This window comes from Ruditapes philippinarum, unplaced genomic scaffold (genome assembly GCF_026571515.1).
Source record: "Ruditapes philippinarum isolate M1 unplaced genomic scaffold, ASM2657151v2 ctg1590_1_1_1_1, whole genome shotgun sequence".
Lineage (NCBI taxonomy): Eukaryota > Metazoa > Mollusca > Bivalvia > Venerida > Veneridae > Ruditapes > Ruditapes philippinarum.
In genome coordinates, this window is record NW_026855673.1 from 119,615 (window position 1) to 141,821 (window position 22,207).

At 34.4% G+C, this 22,207-nt stretch overlaps 2 protein-coding genes across 2 annotated transcripts; one reads left to right on the forward strand and one right to left on the reverse strand.

Moving 5' to 3' along the window:
- The first annotated feature begins 1,028 nt into the window (after nucleotides 1–1,028).
- Nucleotides 1,029–5,954, forward strand: LOC132744076 (uncharacterized). Its single transcript, XM_060732683.1, has 6 exons — nucleotides 1,029–1,046; nucleotides 1,479–1,582; nucleotides 1,912–1,979; nucleotides 2,827–3,137; nucleotides 3,350–3,443; nucleotides 5,689–5,954. The coding sequence occupies exons 1-6, from the start codon at nucleotides 1,029–1,031 to the stop codon at nucleotides 5,952–5,954; spliced, it is 861 nt and encodes a 286-aa protein (XP_060588666.1).
- A 1,167-nt stretch (nucleotides 5,955–7,121) lies between these two features.
- LOC132744075 (U11/U12 small nuclear ribonucleoprotein 48 kDa protein-like) lies at nucleotides 7,122–20,249 on the reverse strand. The gene is made up of 11 exons (XM_060732682.1): nucleotides 20,046–20,249; nucleotides 17,713–17,877; nucleotides 16,442–16,558; nucleotides 15,908–15,974; nucleotides 14,271–14,324; nucleotides 13,566–13,748; nucleotides 13,025–13,143; nucleotides 12,006–12,082; nucleotides 8,957–9,100; nucleotides 8,268–8,444; nucleotides 7,122–7,645 (listed from the first exon to the last, which is right to left on the reverse strand). Exons 2-11 carry the CDS (start codon nucleotides 17,863–17,865, stop codon nucleotides 7,516–7,518), a joined length of 1,221 nt encoding a protein of 406 aa, XP_060588665.1. The 5' UTR covers nucleotides 17,866–17,877; nucleotides 20,046–20,249; the 3' UTR covers nucleotides 7,122–7,515.
- Nucleotides 20,250–22,207: the final 1,958 nt, after the last annotated feature.

Genomic DNA, 22,207 nt, shown 5'->3' on the forward strand with positions numbered 1-22,207 from the left:
GGAATGACAGAAAGAAAAGACAGAAGAGGGACATAAAGACAATTTTGCGGACCAGAATACAGACCTTAGAAAACAAAGTGATGGAGAAAGACCCTTTTGTAAGATCAATCATCAGAACTCGTGGACAGACAACGACTATCATACTGTTTACAGATGAACAGATTTTGGACTTGAAGAAAATGTGTTGCTCGGGAAAAACAGTCCTAAGTGTCGATAAAACATTTATGTTATGTAAAATGCATGTCACTGTTACCTGCTTTAAACAACTTTACAGAATGTGTACAAATGCATAACCCAAGATAAGCAAGCAATTTGGTAGATGCGAGAAATTTAGGTTAATATGTTGTTATTAGATATGATAAGCTGGTAATTTACAGCGATGTGTATAGATATTATGGAAATAATAATAATAATAATAAAGACTTTATTTAAAGAGAAAAAGAAGCAACTTCCCTGATGACTGTGGTGCCTGGGATGCCAGCAAAGGTTCATCCTTAATGTCCTATTATATTTTATCAGGGAATCTTTTAAATCAAACATACTGCAGAAATGGTTTATATTGTTTTAAGAAACAATCTAAGGGGAAAGTGGGATATTGTCCGTTGGAGCCCCAACCTGAAAAGGAGAATATCATACATATACATAGGTATTATACAGTTCTCAAAAAGGACCAGACATATAAAAAGAAAGTGACATGGCTTGGTGTCCGTGGTGCCCGTAGCAATTGTGCTATTGTCGAATATGTTGGTCATTTTCCCAGACTGTGCCCTCATGGAAACTCGACAGACAGTGAAGCTGAATATACCAGAATACCACCACATGTAATGGACGAGATTAAAGAATTGACGGGAAAAATGAAACCTCACAAGATCCTAGACAAATTGACAGCAAAATAGGACGTGTTAACTGGCCCGACATAATTGAGACAAATTTACGATTAACAGTACAGGGAATGACAGAAAGAAAAGACAGAAGAGGGACATAAAGACAAATATGCGGACCAGATACAGACCTTAGAAAACAAAGTGATGGAGAAAGACCCTTCTGTAAGATCAATCATCAGAACTAGTGGACGGACAACGACTATCATACTGTTTACAGATGAACAGATTTTGAACTTGAAAAATATGTGTTGCTAGGGAAAAACAGTCCTAAGTGTTGATAAAACATTTATGTTATGTAAAATGCATGTCACTGTTACCTGCTTTAAACAACTTTACAGAATAAGTACAAATGCATAACCCAAGATAAGCAAGCGATTTGGTAGATGCGAGAAATTTAGGTTAATTATTGTTACAAGATATGATAAGCTGGTAATTTACAGCGATGTGTATTGATATTATGGAAAAAGAAGCAACTTCCCTGATGACTGTGGTGCCTGGGATGCCAGCAAAGGTTCATCCCCCACGTCCTATTATATTTTATCAGGGAATCTTTTAAATCAAACATACTGCAGAAATGGTTTATATTGTTTTAAGAAACAATCTAAGGAGAAAGTGGAATATTGTCCATTGGAGCCCCAACCTGAAAGGGAGGATATATATTACCCCCAAGAAAAGAAAATTTCCGTCCACCTTGGCAGGTAGATTACCCGATTACGGCTGAGTTTAGCGAGCCTTCAGATGATGAAACGATTCCCTATGATCCAGTGAACCCCGAGGAGAGGCAAGTCCTCCATCCACCAGCAGAGACGCATGACACGGACAGAGATAGGCAAGTCCTAGATGACAAAGATTCGTAATTCTTACAGATGTCCAGTCTGTAAAGAATACTTTAAACGCCTTACACCTCACCTAAGGCGTCAACACATAGATAAAATGAAGTCCGACTATTTTTGCACGCTCTATGCAAATCATGTTAGACTTAGAGGAAGTAGAAAAGAGCATGGACGAACACATTGGTATTATACAGTTCTCAAAAGGACCAGACATATAACAAGAAAGTGACATGGCTTGGTGACAGTGGTGCCCGTAGCAAATGTACTATTGTTAAATATGTTGGTCATTTTCCCAGACTGTGCCCTCATGGAAACTCGACAGACATTGAAGCTGAATAAACCAGAATACCGCCACATGTAATAGACAAGGGGAAAAATTATACCTCAAAAGATCCTAGACAAGTTGACAGCAAAATATGACGTGTTAACTGGCCCGACAGAAATGAGACAAATTTAAGATAAACAGTACAGGGAACGACAGAAAGAAGACAGAAAACGGACATAAAGACAATTTTGCGAACCAGATACGGACCTTAGAAAACAAAGTGACGGAGAAAGACCCTTTTGTAAGATCAATCATCAGAACTAGTGGACTGACAACGACTATCATACTGTTTACAGATGATCAGATTTTGGACTTGAAAGAATATGTGTTGCTAGGGAAAACAGTCCTGTCGATAAAACATTTATGTTATGTAAAATGCATGTCACTTTTACCTGCTTTAAAGGTCATATTTAAGTTCTAAAGAATTATTAAAATCTGATAATAGCATTGTTTCACACTGAAAAACGTTTTTTGGTAACTTAAATCGCACTTTTGTGAAAAAAAATGGATCCCCTAGCTCAGCTTACATTATTCACCTCCCTTGTAGATTTGACCGTGTGACGTCACTAGTGAACACTTCCTGTCTAAACAATAATAACGCGCGTATATGCCATACACTTTTCGTTGCTTTGTAATGGAGTTTTCTTCGTTTATATTTGTTTATTTTTATCACTTTCTTCAAGGATTATACATTTTGTGTGTGTGTGTGTGTGAATATTGTGACATTATTCTGTGAAAAATCTTCCGTGGAACTGATAATTTGTTCCGATATTTTGACGATCAGCCACCAAGGTTGTGTGTGCTGCTTTCGGGTGTAATACTCGGTCTGGGAGAGATAAAGTAAGTTTTTTTACCTTTCCCACAAATAAGACATTGAGGAAGACGGGGTCTGAAAGACTCGGGAGAAGTGATGAAAAGTTTAAAGGACGTGTATATGTACCAAATATGTACAGCAGACTTTGCTCTAAGCACTTTGAGGAGTCGGCCTTTGAGAAAAGTCCTTCAGTATTGAGAAGTGTTGGATGTGGCGAAGTTTTCAGACCGCAACTAAAAAGAGATGCCCTACCAACCATTTTAAACGTAACTTTACAGAATGTGTACATTAATGCATAGACCCAAGTTAAGCAAGCAATTTGGTAGATGCGAAAAATTTAGGTAAATATGCTGTTATAAGATAAGATAAGCTAGTAATAGACAGTTTGCTGAAATTAATTATGTTGTACAAGAGGATTTAAAGGAACATCAGGAAACTTTTATACAGGAGTGCGGACACAGGAAGACATGACGCAATTTTTCACTAATTGCAGGCTCCGTCCACTATAGAATCTGTGCTGCAGGATATACTGATAGAATCCTATCCAAATGGAAAACAGGTGTTTGCATTTGCTTCTAGCAGTGCCAGTTTCTTCCACAAGCCCTGAACGTTCATTCAGCAGCATGGGAAGGCTAAAGATTCTCATGTGCTTAACAATGACCACTGGTCGCCTCTCTGGCTTAGTACTTTTGCAAATCCAAGAGACAAGGAGATCCAGGCCGACGCTGTTGTAGATACATAAACACAACAAAAAAAAATCAGCATTTGGCAATTCTATTTGCTGACAAGTGAAAGCGTCATTTGTTTGCTTCTGTTTATGCAATGTATATACATATATAACATTGACCAAGGACATTGAAATAATAGTAATTATTTTTAACTTTTAATAATTCAATTTATTCTTCGAGAAATCAGCGTTTTTTTACGTCAGCTGTTGCTATGCATTTGGATTAATTCTAACCTTATTGTGATATGTGTACAATACTACTGGTTCCTGTTTTACAATTTAATTCATATTTTGTAAACAAACACCAGATAATTGGCTATAAAAGCACGAAATGTGTGTGCAATTTTCTTTTACTTACGATACATTGTACAAGTTAAATAATAACTAGAATAATTAGAGATAATGCCATGTGGTTATGGACGCCATAACAGAATACCATCTCAACATAATTTGAGACCTAGAGGACAGCTCAAAGATGTACAGCCTGCAAGGTAGACTCGCAGTCCAGTTAGAAATACTGGGAACGCACTACCTGACACTGAACTCTCGAGAGGGGATGAACTTCCACCCCATTCAGAGGTCTGCCATAGGGGCACAACAGACATGCACTAATGGATAGCCTGCGCAGTCTAGAGGCGGTAAGGTCATTTGAAAAGCTGGCCGAAGCAGAGAAAAGGCTTCGGCAAAGAGATGCTGATGTGTGGGTTTTGGGCGATTCAATCCCCCTTTAGACTGGAAAAAAGCAAAAGATAATGGCAAAGAGAATCTTCGGTTGAGGTGCAATATTGCTTGATGGGGTGAACAAGGCCTGCGTTGGACTGGTTTCTGGAGATCAATTGAAGCACAAGTTTTACTATCTACACCTCCATCAATTATTATTATCAACTTGGACATGCAAGGGAGCCTTAAATGACCCCTTAACCCAGTAACATTAATTTCAGCCAAGCTACGCCCTTGATTAGTGTAGATTTTCTGAGACAAGTCAATATAAGAATTGATTTTATTTCAAAGTTGATATCATTAGGTTATAAACATAATGATATTAAACAATAAATATGACTGCAATTGTATCCTCCAACAATAGCATATTTTGCATCTACTATATTTTTTAGATGACCTCTCTCTGAAATCAGTTTAGGAAGGATTTTTTTTTCCCCATTGATTTTGATAAATCTAAAGGATAAGTTTGTTTTGTCGTTACTGGTCACTGAATAGCAGAAACTTAGCATTGAAGCTCTTCTTAACCACAATAATTGGGATTTTTCAACACTTTCATCAATACAAGAGAAGAGCAGGGATGCCAATTTTCCGCGGATCCTCGAACCACTTTTGAGAACGATGTAAATCCAAGGAGAAAATTTGTGGGGTGGGGGTCTCTTTCGCCGAGTTTGCTACCGTCTATTGTCCGCCGATTGTAAATGTTTAGACCGTACCGTAAATATTTAGATCGTACTGCTTTTCGGGTATGTTCAGTTATTGTCGCTATTATAGTAAGCCAATGAACGATAGCGTTAAATATACCGACCAATCGTAGCGTCTTTCTGGAGTTGAAGAAAGCAAAACAAAACGTTGGCCGATTAGCAAGAAAGATATTTTTTACATGAATAATGGCAGCAATTAACTCCAACAATGCTTCGAAGATCAAAGACTGTGACAAAAATGTTAAAAATAAGTTTAATTTGAAATGGTTAGAGAACACAGTAAATGTGAATATCGGATCAACCGAGACAACCGTCTGCATTGGTGACGATTTCGTCAAAAAAAATATTCCTGGACAAGCTTCATGTCGACTATGTTCAAAACAAATTAATTATGGTAAGATGTATATATTACAGTTATAGATACTGATTAATTTCATTGAAATTAAAGTTTGCCTTAACTTTGTTACTGCCAGTCAAAGTAATACAATATCAGTTAATGAAAATATTTGATAAAGCACTAAAAGGAAATGCATTTTAGACCATCTGAAAAGGATGAAAACCCAGAAGCTTCCGGGGGCTTCGTCTGCATGGGGGGGGGGGGGCACGCGGCCCCCATGACCCCTCACGTTTAATTTTCCTCTTTTTTCCAAAATGTCTATTGGCAACCTGGAGAAGAGAAATAAGGTCACAGACGATGCTCACAACATGTCGCGGGAAATATAGATGACATGGACAAAGAGACAGCTAATACTTGTACTAGTACAATGCAAAGAGCAGATAAAACTAACGTTTCTGTTTCTGATTCCACAGATACAGATGATAATTCGTGTGAATACTGTTTTTGTTCTCCTTGTGTAACTGCAAATGAACAGTCATCGATCGGAAAGGGGTCAAGGCCAAAACCAACAAATAGAATTTCAAGAAAAATCAGATACAAAAAGTTTTGGTGAATGATGAAAAGATGAAATGCTTGGCGTAAAAGAAAGTATCTGAGAAAGAAGGCACGACTTCTTGGAAGAAATGATGAAAGCACCGTTTTCATTCAATGGGATACAATGCTAAATTGTTTTTTAAATTTAGTAAAGGAAAGGTATCCTTAGCTACCAGGACAACCCTACACTGGACACTGTTGGTGGCCTTAGCCATGGAAATGGAGAATTACTATTTATTACTTGAATATAATGTGTCTGTAAAATTGATATGCTTACAAGAGTGATAAATACAAACTAGAGTATATAGTTATTTCTGTTTGTTTTCAGTTATTTCTGTTTGTTTTCATTGCATGTGCATGGATTTCCATGTGATCCAATTGCTATGATCACAAGCAATGTGGTCACATGATTATTTACATAACACACTACTCCCCTTAATTTAAATTTGAATTTCTGTTATCAATTGTTTTGAAATTATAAAAACCTATTTCTTCATACATTTTCAAATTTCTTATCTAGACTGATAAATTAATCATTTAGCTTCATTTAGGAATTTTTTTCATTGGTAAAAAAAACAAAACATTTTACATCAAATATTTTGAAAAATCTCTGCCCTTTTATACCTAGATTGGGTCTAAAAGGCCTACTGTTACTGTATTTCAAATTTACAGAGGGTCATAAATCAAAAATTCACAATTCTCAAAACAGACAACACCATCTCAATATTCCCTGCCTGATATTTGCAACAGGGAATAAGCTGATATACATGTAACATGAAATTAAAAGAATGAAATACAAAGCATATAACCTAAGAACATCTTGGCAAAAAAGTACTTGAATCAAGAAAGAAAACAAATAATTGCCATAGTTGGTAATAATTGATGCATGATGGTAGAGAATCATGACAAAACAAGTTCTGAAAGTGAGATTTTAACTTGTTTTGGTCCTTTTCAGGAATTGGGCTAGTTTAAACTTTCCTTCTCTGCCTTTATAAAAGATTGCAATTACTCCCCAAAACATATTTCATATACTTTTGTTTTGTTTCTTGTCACATTTTAACACAAGTGAAGTTCAATGAAAACAACTTTACAATTTTCCTGATGGATATTAACTTTCTGCTCTTTTATTTATTATTACTATGTGTGTGGATGGCACCTTAAATTTCATCAGCAATATTACTTTTGCTTCATCAAGGAGTTTCACAGTTCTGTCTAAACAGAAATTTCTGACATAGGAATCTAGGCCATCACATAACTCCTGCAATATTTCATCACATTTTACTTTCCCTCTCAATACTAATCATCTCAATTTAAATAAAACTTACTTTAGAGTTAATAATTAGTATGAAATTATCCCCCCTCTCAAGCTGTCCTCACTTTTCCTCCAATGCTTTCCCAGAGTTGTTTCCCTTACCAGCACTTTCTCTGTCCTCACTTTTTGATCAAACTATTAATACTTATTATCTCCCTTTTCAATATTGACTTCACTTTTCCTCCAATGTTTTCTCAGAGTTGTCCCCCTTATCAGCACTTTCTTTGTCCTCACTTGATACGAATCATCTCCCTTTTCAATATTGACTTCACTTTTCCTCCAATGTTTTCTCAGAGTTGTCCCCCTTATCAGCACTTTCTTTGTCCTCACTTTTCCTGTCAGATTTCTTATGTTTCTTGTGTTTATGCTTGTGTTTTTTATGTTTGGGTTTCTTGGACCTGAAATGTGACAGTACATCTGTAATTTTCTGAAATATTTCTTCGCCAAAATCATATAAACCATTTACGCACTCAGTAACTGCCAAGATTTTTCAGTCATATAAACTTATTATCAAATGGCAATCCTCAACCACAATGTCTAAAGATGGAAATAGGTATTTTATTTACAACATTCACTACCTGTAACTATATCATTAACATTTATTAGATAGTGTATGATCAATACGGTAGGTTTGTAAAAACTAGAAAGTAAAAGTAGCAACCATAATACATCCCTTCAATATATCTTTTTTTGTTACCCCCATCACTTTTTTTGTAAAGTTAATTTCCCATAGGCCATGGGAATAATTTCTTATTGTGAATTTAAGTGTACCATGTGATAAAAATTTTTGTACTGTTACATAGATAACATTACTTTGTCACAGTAAAAATCATAGGTTTGTGAGTAACAGCAAAAATATCACACTTTAGTATGTTCCTTCGGATGATATTTTGACTGTTACTCACAAAACTGTGTGTTATATATATGTTAGTCTCAGTTTTTTATTTCAAAACATTACAATTACTCTTAAAGCTTCAGACCGTAACAGTTACATATATTATTAAAATCTTTTTTTCTTACCTTTCAGAGCTATTTGATCTACTGCGGGACCTATTTTTACGTTTGTATTTAGATTTTCCACTCTCTCTGCTTCTTGACCTACTTCTACGTCTACTGTCCTGTAATCGGTCCTCTTTCTCTACTCTGCTATATTTGCTGCTTCTATCCCTACTCCTAGACCTACTCCTCCTCGAGGACCTGGAATACACATTTTATAATAAGATGCAGAACTTCGGTTTGGCCAAATTTCATTCAGGGTTCCGAGAGGACTTGAAATATCTGTTAACAATGATTTTGGCTTCATCTGAATTTCTCCTTGTAAAATATTCCTTCTTTCTTAAAGTTAGATACTGGCAGAAAGGGTAGTTACATATTATTATACTGTACAATACTGAATTATATTTGGTCAAGTACACTGCTGGTGAAACTGTAATGGAAGAACCACTAGGCAAGTAAGTTTGACACAAAGTCATTCTTATTTTTTTTTACTTAATTGCCATTGGAGTAAGTAAATTTGAAAACAAAAAAAAGGTTTGTTGATTGGAAGTTTCAAAGCACCCCAAAGGATATAGGAAATACGTGATGTGGTTGGAAAAACTTAACCATAAGTGTGACGCTGACACTTGAATGAGTGTTTGGCACTCCCTATTATATAAATATAACAGTTGAGCTAAAAAACAAATAAGTTAAACAAACCAACAATTCTTTACCTGTATGATCTATCTCTACTTCTGGATCTACTTCTATCATATCTTCTACTATCTCTATGTCTAGACCTATCATCTCTATCTTTCTCTCCAGTACTGTCTTCTGTTTTTATTCTTCTAGAATCTGTTTCAGCCTGGTCATCTAACCTATAAAGATATAAATTTTCCCTGTAAATTTACTTATCCAAATGGTTTAGTTCAATAAGCTAATTTTTGTATTATGAACGACAATAATCAAATATTGAGAATGAAATATTTTTGCTTTGTTTAATTTAAGTCACATCCATATGGTCAAGATCATATATAGGGACTTCACAACTTTACAGGTGAAGGACGACCTAAAATACCCATATGATCATTATTTCAGGTATAAGTGGGCACCTGGGACAAACCAACCAGCTTCCATAAGCTAGCTGGATTATCTTCCTCATATAAAAGAATCAAACCATAGTCCCTGATAGGATTCAAACCCAGTAACGAGGGAGGCACTGTTTCCAGTAGACATTTTATAAGGTTTACTTGATGCATATGATATTACCTACATTCTTGACATACATTGTTCCGAAATTGCAAAGTATATCCAAAACTCATAAAAATACAAACAAGAGGGCCATGATGGCCCTGAGGTCGCTCACCTGTATATAGGCCCCCGGAGCAGGGCCGGTTTAAACCCCAGGGCTTTTATTTGAGCAAACTTGGAAGACACCCATTAGAAGATGTTTCATAATGTTAAGTTTTTACTACACACATATAACAAGAAACATGGCAATGCCATGAAACCAGGTTTTCAATTATCACCATTGTAGATAAATATGTTGTATTTGAAATACAAATACAAGCAACAAACAATGTAACTATGTGCAATGTAAAACATGAATAATGTAGGAGGAATTGCCACTGAAGAAGTGTTCACTATAATATTATGTATAAGGAAAAAAAAAAGGGCCATAATTAGGTCAAAAAACTATCCAATCACAAAAACCCCGACAATATGTGCCAGGGTGCTTGATGACAAAGCTTCTGTGAAAGTTTGAACAAAATCCGTTGAGAAATGTAGGACGAGTTCAGCACAGAAGAATTTGTTCACTATAATTATATTGATAATTCTGTATAATGAAAAACAAGTTACAAAGTAGACATGAAATAATATATCATATCTTTTTTAAATTACCTCCAAAGATGATATGACCTTTGACTGCCAAATCAAGTTAAAATCATGTAAACAGGATTTTTCAATGTTAATGTCACTGTGACCTTGACCTTGGAGCCAGCCATGCGGAACATGCGTTTCTGCCACGTCATCTTGATGTGGTAAACATTTGTCTGAAGTTTCATCTAAATTCTTCAAAGGGTTGAAGAGTTACAGAGCGGACACAATTTTCATTTGACGCCCGCGGACAGGATTTTCAATGTTAATGTCACTGTGACCTTGACCTTGGAGCCAGCCATGCGGAACATGCGTTCTGCACGTCATCTTGATGTGGTAAACATTTGTCTGAAGTTTCAGCAAAATTCTTCAAAGGGTTGAAGAGTTACAGAGCGGACAGGATTTCAATGTTAATGTCACTGTGACCTTGACCTTGGAGCCAGCCATGCGGAACATGCGTTCTGCACGTCATCTTGATGTGGTAAACATTTGTCTGAAGTTTCATCAAAATTCTTCAAAGGTTGAAGAGTTACAGAGCGGACACAATTTCATTTGACGCCCGCCCATCCGCCCGCCATACCCCAATTCTTAATAACCAGGATTTTCAAAATTGAAAAACCTGGTTAATAAACAAGAGGGCCATGATGGCCCTTGAGGTCGCTCACCTGTATATAGCCCCCCCCCCCCCCCCGGGCCAATTTTACCCAAGGGCTTTTATTTGAACAAGACTTGGTAGAAGACACCCATAAGAAGATGTTTCATGCTAAACATCTAAGTTCTAGCTCATTGGGTTTTTTAAAAGAAGATTTTTTAAGTTTTTACTATACACATATAGTTAAAAACAATGACACCCCTGGGGCAGGGCCAGTTTTGACCCCCTGGCTTTTATTTGAACAAACTTGGTAGACATTCACTAGAAGATGTTTCATGCCAAATATCTAAGCTCTAGCTCTTTGGATTTTTAAAAGAAGATATTTAAAGTTTTTACTATACACATATAGTTAAAAACAATGACACCCTCGGGGCGGGCCAGTGTTGACCCCAGGGCTTTTATTTGAACATACTTGGTAGACACCCATTAGAACATGTTTCATGCTAAATATCTTAGCTCTAGCTCTTTGAGTTCTTTAAAAGAAGATTTTTTAAGTTTTTACTATATGCATATAGGGAAAATCAATGACCCCCTGGGGCGGGGCCAGTTTTGACCCCAGGGCTTTTATTTGAACAAACTTGGTAGACACCCATTAGAACATGTTTCATGCTAAATATCTTAGCTCTAGCTCTTTGAGTTCTTTAAAAGAAGATTTTTTAAGTTTTTTTACTTTATGCATATAGGGAAAATCAATGACCCCCTGGGGCGGGGCCAATTTTGACCCCAGGGCTTTTATTTGAACAAACTTGGTAGACACTCATTAGAAGATGTTTCATGCTAAATATCTTAGCTCTAGCTCTTTGGGTTCTTTAAAAGAAGATTTTTTAAGTTTTTACTATATGCATATAGGGAAAATCTATGACCCCCTGGGACAGGGCCAATTTTGACCCCAGGGCTTTTATTTGAACAAACTTGGTAGACATTCACTAGAAGATGTTTCATGCCAAATATCTAAGCTCTAGCTCTTTGGATTTTTAAAAGAAGATATTTAAAGTTTTTTCTTTTGGTTGCCATGGCAACCAGAGTTCTGCATGGAATTAAATTCTTTGAACAATTTTTAAAGGTGACCACCAAAGGAACATTCCTGTGAAGTTTGGATGAAATTGGCTTAGTGGTTTATGAGGAGATGTCATTTAAAGTAAAAGTTTACGGACGGACGCCGGACGGACGGACGCCGGAAGAAAAGCGATCACAAAAGCTCACCCTGTCACTTTGTGACAGGTGAGCTAAAAATACAGGAACAAAACACTTACATTTGAGAATGTCCCATTTCATCCTTGAGCGACTGTGTGTACATCTCCATTTGATTGTTGATTACTTCACGTGTTATCTACAATATTACACCAGCACAAACTTTTATTACATTAAGAATACTATATCTTTTATTCAATAATGTTTGTTTTGTTTTGCTTGGTTGTTATGCCGACTATTATATATGTTTGATTATATCTCGACAGTCGGTTCACCTAACTGGCTTTCCTGGATAACTAACCAGTAAACATCAATTTTTCCACAAGTGAGATTAATAAACTTATTTTATATAATTTCCGACCCAGCAGGGAAAAATTATTGGCCATTAAACTCAATGTCTGAGACCAATTGTGAAAAGGAAATTTCACCTAACCCAAGGAACAGTTTTTCAGACTTATGTTTTTAATTTTAATCTTATGACAAAATGCTCTATTGTACTTAAAATCCATGGAGCAATTAGCTATAAAATACATTTTTCCCATTTAGACACAATTGTTTGTTTTCTTAGGAAATCTTTACAAGCCTTTTTTTTTCTTAAGTATTTTTTTAAAGTTGTACTTGACGTAAAACGAGGTATTCGCCAAAAGTGTGTTGTTTTCCCAATTGTTTAGCAAATATTCCCAATTGGTTATTTTAGACATTGTTTTACAACAACTTAAAAGACTAAAAATAGATCTTTAACGGTAAACTGTTACCATGCTAAAATTTCATGAATGGACTGCTATGTGTTAGAATTGTAGCATTGACTTTTCTCCTTCAGAAATCTATGCAAAGAATATAACACAACAACATCGAAGCTTTAATTCATCTGAAATTCCTAGTTGAGACATTATTTTTTTTCTCTAATGAGACACAATATGACATGATTTTCCCCATTCCAACAGTTTCAGGTTTTTTTTCAAAATGTTGACAACAAAGGTCTGACACAGTATACAAATACATTTCCCCATTTTCAATAAAGCCAAGGCTATTTACACTAACACATCTTGATATGTTATCACCATAATCATAATGTACATACCTCAGTGTGAGATTTCTTCGTGATATGAACATTTTTAGCTCTATATGTTTGCCTTCGCCTCCTGTAATCACGCAGAGCTGCCATCTCTTCAAATGGATCTAATTTTCTTTCCTCATTATCTGATACAAAATATATTCATACACATTTTCTTCCCATTTTCTTCTATACAGATTAAAGTTTCAATTTTTCAACTCTAAATTTATAACACTAATTTCATAATGATAATCTAATTTTATACAAGAACAAAATTTAGTAAAAGTCCTCAAAAAAGTAAAATCTATTTAAACCAACATTACCATTCAATAGTGTTCAGAATTATTTTTTTTCTGTGAGCAATTCTAAGCCAGATATGAGTCATTTTGCACAAGCAAAATGATTATTCTGAAAAAACGGAGATGAGCAAATGATCAAAACCTTATTTAATAAGTCCAAACCTTCATCAAACGATATAAAAAATTTCGAAAAAACATTTTTCCATTCCCCTATGGTTTAAGACCTTCAGTGGAGTTCATTTAAAGCTCATCAAATTAAACAAACAAACCTTTTTTAATGAGATCGGCCAGGTTCTCTGACACAAGAAGCTCGTCCTGTCCTAGTTCCTTCAGTCTATTTGCTTCCTTAGCTCTCTTTATAACATACTCTGCTATTCCTAACCTGTCCTCCCTACTCATCAATACCTGCTCCTCCTCGCCTGTCTGTGGCACCTTCTTGTAACCATAAAATACTGAAATAATGTTATAAAATATTGAAATAGTGTCATAGAATAATGAAATAAAGCCATTAAATACTCAAATAATGCCACACATACAAAATAATCCACAGGAATATAAAAATTCTATCAGAAACTACATTAATACCATAGAAAAACAATCTTAAATAACATGAACATTTAAGTATTACAAACATTGAAGTATTACAATAATTAAAACAACCGTAAACCATAACTAATTATTCACTTAAAAACTATTTAGCTTATTTATGTGTAGGAATACTAGCGCACACTTCAAACAGCTTATTTCAAGATTTTAAACAATGGTTTACATTGAAAAAGTAACTGGTACTCTGCATGCAAGGGGAGTATTATATTTCACATGTAACAAATTGCGGAATCAGTAGCTTCAGCAAAGAATGGCAAGCACTTTAATGGTTTGTTCAAATACAACTAATAAGTTACATTCTTAATTTTGTAAAAAGCTTTCACGTAACAGTATTAAGTACATGTAATAATAAAAACAATTTAAGGTACCTGAATGGTTCTGTACATGATGATTCCATAGCACTGAGTTTAAAGTGTCCAAGTCTGAAATAGACAGTTTAAATCATGACATATTTTAACCCTTAAGTAATAAGCCTTTGCCACCAGTATAGAACCAAATTTAATGCAATTTAAAGTTCATTGCACCATTGCGCAAATATACTGATCAATACGGGTCATCAGCTTTCCATGTATGCTTGTTCCTTCTCAAGTTATTAATCAGACAAGGATTTTACTTAAAAGTCACTCTGACCTTGACCTAATGACCTCAAAATCAATAGAAGTTTTCTACTGGCAAAATCCCTACTAAGTTTCACAAACCTAGGCTCCTTCCTTAAACTATTAAGCAGACAAGGATTTTTCGTAATTTCTCACTGTGACCTTTGATCTTATAACCTCAAAATCAATACTAGGGTCATCTACTGGCAATAAACATTTTCCCTACAAAATACATATAATAGTTACCAACTCAACAAGTTATCAAACAGACATCAATGTAGGTAAGAGACGGACAGACTGACAGAAATGTGCTATAACATAGTTTGACAAAAGTAAAACTCCTTATAAACTAGAACTCCGTGAGTCGGATGTGTCGCCTTGTAAACAATATAGTTTAGGGAAATGGCCAGGACAAAAATGAAATATGAAAATTAACAAAGGGCAATAACTCAAAAAAATAAGAAAAGCAGAGCAGCAGTTTCTGTGCATTGCACTTTTTATCAATAAGATCTATCATCCTATGAAGTTTCAAGTCTATAGCTTTTAAAATTTATGAGAAATGGCCTGGACAAAAATAAAGTATGAAAATTAACAAAGGGTAATAACTCAAAAATAAGAAATGCAGAGTACCGGTTCTTGTGCACTGCACTTCTTCTTAATGAGATCTATCATCCTATGAAGTTTCATGTCCATAGCTTTTATACTTTAGGAGAAATGGCCTGGACAAAACTAAAGTATGAAAAGAACAAAGGGCAATAACTCAAAAAATAAGAAATGCAGAGTACTGGTTCTTGTGCACTGCACTTCTTCTTAATGAGATCCATCATCCTATGAAGTTTCATGTCTATAGCTTTTATACTTTAGGAGAAATGGCCTGGACAAAAATAAAGTATGAAAATTAACAAAATGCAATAACTCAAAAAATAAGAAATGCAGAGTATCGGTTCTTGTGCACTGCACTTCTTCTTAATGAGATCTATCATCCTATGAAGTTTCAAGTCCATAGCTTTTATACATTAGGAGAAATGGCCCGGACAAAAAAAAGTATGAAAATTAACAAAGGGCAATAACTCAAAAGTTAAGAAATGTCGAGTAACAGTTCTTGTGCACTGCACTTCGAGTCATTATAAGAAGCATGCATACCAAGTTTGAAGTCAATCTGACTTATAATGACTGACTTATGCTCCGGACAAGCTTAAGGGGACGCCGACGCTGACACCGCCAACAAAAGTAACCCTTATATGTCGCCTTTTTCAAGGCGACACAAAAAGGTACTTTTATGTTTTTGTCCTTTCTTATGGTTGATTTTTAAAAAATGATTAACAAATGATTTCTATATATGATTTAACATACATGAATATTGTATTATAAGTTAATAGAATAAACCAGTTCCTAACACAAAAGCTTACCTAATTTTACAGGGTGGACACATGCTGCATCTTTGTAGAAAAATGACCTGTCTTGTGCTATCTTCTCCTGTACATTTGAAAAATAAAAGCAACTTAGTATTTACCATTTTACCACTGGCAGCTATACGAAACATAAGTACACGGACCTGCCCTACATCCCTAGTCAGTATGATCAATTTTATAATTCAAAATTTTAGTACCCGTATTGAAACACCTTAAACTTACATTAAAATGGATACCACAAGATTTATGTGAAGCACTGGTTTCAGGGTAATTCTATAAATTCAGTAAATTTAAAAACATAATTATTTTAACTAAAACAGAAAAAAAATTGAATTTAACCCTTAGCTTGCTGGCAGCACTGATTTTACCCATGCAACCAGTGCAGTCCAAGATCAGCCAGCACAGACAATGGTCTGCACTCTGCCATTCAGTCAGTAAATATTTTTGAAATTTCTCCTACAAATGATGATTGGTTTAGTCCATTTTATATATTTAGTGTAGTAAGGATTAAATATAAACAATTACACTTACAGCATCTTCTTTACTGTAACCTTGGCTGACAATTTTACACAAATGTGAATGTTTTTCAACAGAGGATTTTGGCATCCTATGATCACTGTTGTGGGGACATTCACAAAGATTTCTTGGCTGAAATACAAAAGAAAAAACACCTACAGTACTATATATTCATATATACTTATTCCAATCATTACTTACTTTAAACCTTAAACAGTCTGTAATGAATAACACTAGTATATCTAATTAATAAATAGAAACACACTCTTAAAGCTGCATGCCTTCGGATGAGCCAAAATATTTCAATAAAATCAACATTGAGAAAAATGTACTAAGATTATAAGAAAAGTAAAAAAAAAAATAATCCCAATTCAAGAAGTAATTTACATGTAATATGCCATTAATGACTAATTGTTTGCAGTACAATATGTATTTATGACCATATATCTACTTTGTTTCTAACACAGTAAGGGCTATATTTGCATATTTTGACCTATTTTTGACAATTTTCCTAGATATTAAGTGCTGTTTTTAATGTGTAAATTACTTTCTTTGTTCATTTGATAATTTTTTAATTCTCTATACATTTAAAAAAATTTCATGAAAATTACCATGAATCTGGAGGCATGCTGCTTTAACAATTTGGTGCCACGTTTTGCATGATAAAAAGAATAATCATTTTTTGTATTAAAGAGAAGATAATCCAAGGGTGCTACAGAGCAATTGTGATAAATAATCCATTCATTCATAAAAAATCTACTTTTAGCTCTAGAAGCCCCCCAAAAAAGGCAAACAAATTCTATTTAAGCTAACCTCACAGAGGAATGACAGTCTATGTAAGGATGCAACATTCTACATTTATTAAAATGAATCAGATGATAATGTTTCAAAAGAAATTTTTCTTGCTTTAAGGAATGTTGAACAACTTGCAGCTAGAAAAAGTGGGTTAAACTTGACCAGTTTTACAAGGTCATTGCTGATGCCACATGCATGAAGATTATAAGGATCTTATAACCGCTGCTTGTACAGACCATAATATCTAGCTCAAGGATTACTGTTTACTGCGGTGATGAAGCTCTGCAGAGTTTCCGCTTAAAAGTTTCTCAAGAACTAGAAATTCCTGTCTGTGGCGACAGCTGGTTTTTAATTATAAAATGGATGACCGAGTACATAATTATCCACACTAACATTCTAAATAAGTTCTTCAAGACTCTTTAAATCCAGTGAGCTTGCAAGAATATGATCAGAAAATGACAGATAAAAACAACAAACAACAATGCCTATACCTGCATAAAATGTTCTGGTGTCCAGCCAAGACTGTCCAGCATTGATGTTATGTCTTCCTGACATTTGTCTATAAATTCTCCAAGTGAATCTAAACATTTTTGCCTGTCGGCAATTTCTTTGTTGGAGATACTGGATGTTTCTGCAGTACTCATTTTACTGGCTTACTGAAATAGTTATATTCATTTGAATTAAATAGTTGTCAAAGGATGGCCTTTTTCCAAATAATAAAAATAATTTTCTATGCAAATATGGCTATATATTTATGAAAATAACATTACACATGCGTCACCATGAGAAAAAATTTAAAGTAAAATGTTTTAACAGGTTTGTTAAATTTTTCCGAATTTTCTAATATGATAAAATTTTCCAATTTCACAGCCATAGGTTAACACACAAAAAAAACAATAAGAGGGCTATAATGACCCTGGATATATATCACATTAGCCATCAAAATCCATCCATAATTCTTTAATGATAAATTTGTTATTAGGTATGATACTAAAGCTATAAATATTACCATTTAATGTATTACAAACCTTCCATTATAGACCAATAGGCAATCTATTTTATATAAATTTTCCTAGACAAGTCTATATTACATAAAATAAGTGACCCCCAGGGCAGGGCAAATTTTGACCCTAGGGCATGATTTATATAACTTTGATAGAGGTCCACCTGGCAATGCTACATGCAACAGTGTTGCATCTAGAATTGCAAAATTATGGGGCATTGTCCCCCAATCAACTGAAAAATGTACTTACCTTACTATGACATACAAAAAAAAAACTCATTTATTTTACGTTTAGACATTGTTGACAGCTATCGTCTGCTCAACAATGGAAATAGAACAAATAAAATATTGACGAATACTACAATTAACATGCGAGATGACCCAGTCGGCCCACATGGGATTTAGTACATATTATAGTCATTACTGCATGTGAAAACAAACATAGCTGAAGCGTTCAAGATATGATGAAAATAAACTGAATTAAGTTGAAAGGATCGTCAAATGCGCGACTTGGCGCATATTGACTTCATTAAATTGGGCGATCTGCATAAAATATGCGCAATTCGTGCAATGCAGGGCCTAGATGCAACACTGATGCCAAATATCTAAGCCAGTGATTTTCCTGCTTATATAACTGACTCCGATAAAAAGCCTCTTCCAAATTGAAATTTTCTTGAACATCATGCAGTTTTCCCAAAAATCTTAACTTTAACCTGTTTTTTCTTCCCAAATTAACAATTTTGTGATATTAAGTGATAATTTTTCCCATCAAGAGGCTAAGGCCTCTTTCAAATTAAGTGAGGAAAATCACTGTAAGTATAACAGTTTGATAAAAGAAGAATTCAATGTATTTTCCTAAACAAGTTTATGTCAACTAAGTTACCCCAAGGGCAGGCCATTTTTTCATCATTTTATGATGATTTTTTGTATAAAAGTGAAAATTAACAGACATTATGAACAAAGCTTACACAAATTACTTCCATCAGCTCACATTAGCATTCTATACTCAGTGGAGCTGAAAATTTATTTTATTAACTGAAAAATATCATCAGGATGCTGTTGTACATATTGTTCATCATACTTTATTGAAAACTATTGCTTGAGCTCTGACTGGTCCAGACATTGAATTTAAGATTTTGAATTTACTGGCCCAAATTCCAGTTTTGAATTTATTGTACTATACGAAATTTTCTTAAAATTTAAACTGGCCCAAATTAATTTTCACTGGCCATGGACCACCAGCCAGTGCTAAGGCCTAAAAAAAAATTGTTTTGTTCGGGTCACCCAACCCTACCTGATAATATACGCCGACCCATACCGTTTTTTTCGTGTCCAAAAAAATAAAATAAAAAAATTAAAAAAAAAAATCGATGAAAATACCGTATTCCTGAGGTACGGTACGGTACAGGTTTTATCGCCGCTCTTAGTTCACATCGTCAATATTTGTAAAATGGCGTAAGATTGATACACCTTAAATGTCCTTTGAAAACATAGAAGGGATGTATTTGTGCCACCCGGGAGGCACAAAATAGCAAATGTCAATATACTGGTGAATAAAAAAAAATCAGACCTACCCTACCTATTCCTTGAGAGCATGTTACCCTAACAAAACAATTTTTTTTTTTTAGGCCTAAACGGCTAAATGCGATGACTGCTGGTCATGCATTTTTTCTAAGTTCTGTCCTTCTCTATTCTATTATATGAGCTATGAAGATACACATGTAATCAATATTCTTGAGATAAATCTTACTTTTCATACATTTACACGTGTACAAAGGAATTTATAATCTGGGGTCGAAACGTTTTGAGGACGAAACGTACCTTTCAGGAACAATTTTGTTCCTATCGCATGACATTTAAAATTTTACTTATTTTCAATTCGCAGGCAGTAGAAAATTAAACAGGTGAGTGATTCATTATCAAAACGATGCTTAAAACAATAAATTAGAAACTAAATTGCAGTGGTCAGAATTGTTTGCAAACCGGCAAACTCCTCAAATCTTTTTTTGATAAGGGGAGATAACTGCGTTAGGAGTTGGCAAACCGGAAGTACATACAACTTGATTCTTTTTAACCTGATTTTTATTTTGTTCTGAACCGAATTAAAATCCCGCCTTTTTATGTCTTCCCTATCACCGTGAATGTCCAGTAACGCCGGAATGTGAAAATAACGTGCAGTAAATGGCGGATACCTGACAGGATTTCCAAAGCGGTAAGTAAATTGGCCAATATATTTTTATTTAGCCGAATTGAAAAAAATGAATAGTTGCATACGGCTGCAAAGACATTACTCTTTATCCCTCATCAAGATTATTTCCACGAAATTGTTTACTTTTCAAGATCATTCGTGAAAATGATGACTTGACTACCGTTTTGAGCGATCGAGATTTTGGCATTTTCTCGACTCTTGTAAGTGCAACAATGCATATTATTCCGTATAATTTCGATTTTAGGTAGGCAAGTGATATTTACTAAAATTCTGGTGATATAGAAAATTGAAATAAGCCGATGAAATGTTATTCAAGTCGTTTTTATGAGGTAACGCCGATGTAAGTGAATAGTGCTTCGTGGTTCATATGTTTTTCCCATACAAGTTGACATATAATAAGAAACCCTAAGAGTTGGGTAAATCTTTACGTCAAGGGTTATAATTTATTTAACTTTATCAGAGGACAATAAGGTTATGCTTTTACAAGTTTTGGGCATTATAGTTTCTAAGTAAAATATCTTTTGAGTACAAGTCACTTCCTTATATAAGAGAAAAAATGAATTAAATAAATAATCTATTTTCACAGAAGTTCACCAGGCATATTGCTACAGCCAAATATTTGTTTTGTTGGGATTCACATCACAGCCAACACAATAAAGACATATGGAAACTTTCAAGCTTTTTTTGTGCATTATTTCAGGCAAAAAATATATACTGACACTTCTTCACTTTATTGTTTTCTTTTATTTTCATATTCAATTTATTTGCAAACTAAGTTTATTATTCTTATTTTCTAACAAGATCAGACGTGAGCAGAATATTCACAAATAATAATTTTATTTCAGGAAATAATTGTCAAATTGTACTAAGTTACAATTTGCAATCAAAATGTTGAAAGTTTGTCAAGATCTAATTATCATATATTTCTAAATAAGTTAAGAAGAAAGTACATTGACTATTAGGTCGCAAATAACTTGATTATATTCGGCGATAAAAGGCGTTATACCTATGTAATAATTCTGTACCATATAAGAAAAATCACATTTTCCGGCGTTACCTCATAAAAACAGCTTGAATCACATTTTATCAGTTTATTTTCAATTTTCTATATCACAAGAAAGTAGGTTTATGTCACATGCCTACCGAAAATCGAAATTATACGGAATAACATGCATTGTTGTACTAATAAGAGCCCACAAAAAGCCAAAATCTCGCTCAAAACGGTGGTCAAGCCATCATTTTCACGAATGATCTTGAAAAGTAAACAATTTCGTGGAAATAATCTTGATGAGGGATAAAGAGTTATGTCTTCGCAGCCGTATGCGGCTATTGATTTTTTTCAGTTCGGTTAAAAAAAAAATATATTGGCCAGTTTTCTTACCGCGTTGGAAATCCTGTCAGGTATCCGCCATTTATTGCACAATTCTGCGTTACTTATTGCACGAATCGTGCGTTATTTTTACATTCCGGCGTTACTGGATATACTTGGTGCCTTTTGTCCTTGAAAATACACATCTTTAATGAGCTGTTTATACTATTAGTAATTTAGTATAGGTTATAGATTATATACAGAGTTTTAAGAAACTAATTTTTGAGAGAACAAAGTGAAGCGAGAAAATTAGTTTCTTAAAACTCTGTATATAACATTTAACCGACTTACAGTTAGCCCCGCCTATTCGAGTGCATTATGTTATTGGTGGAATCCATTAAATCAGCTCATTTAACGTATAAATTTAATACTTACAGTTGAATTACAGCACTGTATGGTAAATAT

What these genes read in the sequence shown, in the direction of transcription:
- LOC132744076 (XM_060732683.1), top strand. An exon ending in CAGTGGTGCCCGTAGCAAAT is followed by an intron (nt 1,980 to 2,826) that starts GTACTATTGTTA and finishes TTTGACGATCAG; the next exon opens with CCACCAAGGTTGTGTGTGCT. An exon ending in TAAACGTAACTTTACAGAAT is followed by an intron (nt 3,138 to 3,349) that starts GTGTACATTAAT and finishes CACTAATTGCAG; the next exon opens with GCTCCGTCCACTATAGAATC.
- LOC132744075 (XM_060732682.1), bottom strand. Translation starts at nt 17,865, where the DNA reads ATGAGTACTGCAGAAACATCCAGTATCTCCAACAAAGAAATTGCCGAC. An exon ending in CACCAGAACATTTTATGCAG is followed by an intron (nt 16,559 to 17,712) that starts GTATAGGCATTG and finishes TTTGTATTTCAG; the next exon opens with CCAAGAAATCTTTGTGAATG. An exon ending in TGTCCACCCTGTAAAATTAG is followed by an intron (nt 14,325 to 15,907) that starts GTAAGCTTTTGT and finishes TGTCTATTTCAG; the next exon opens with ACTTGGACACTTTAAACTCA.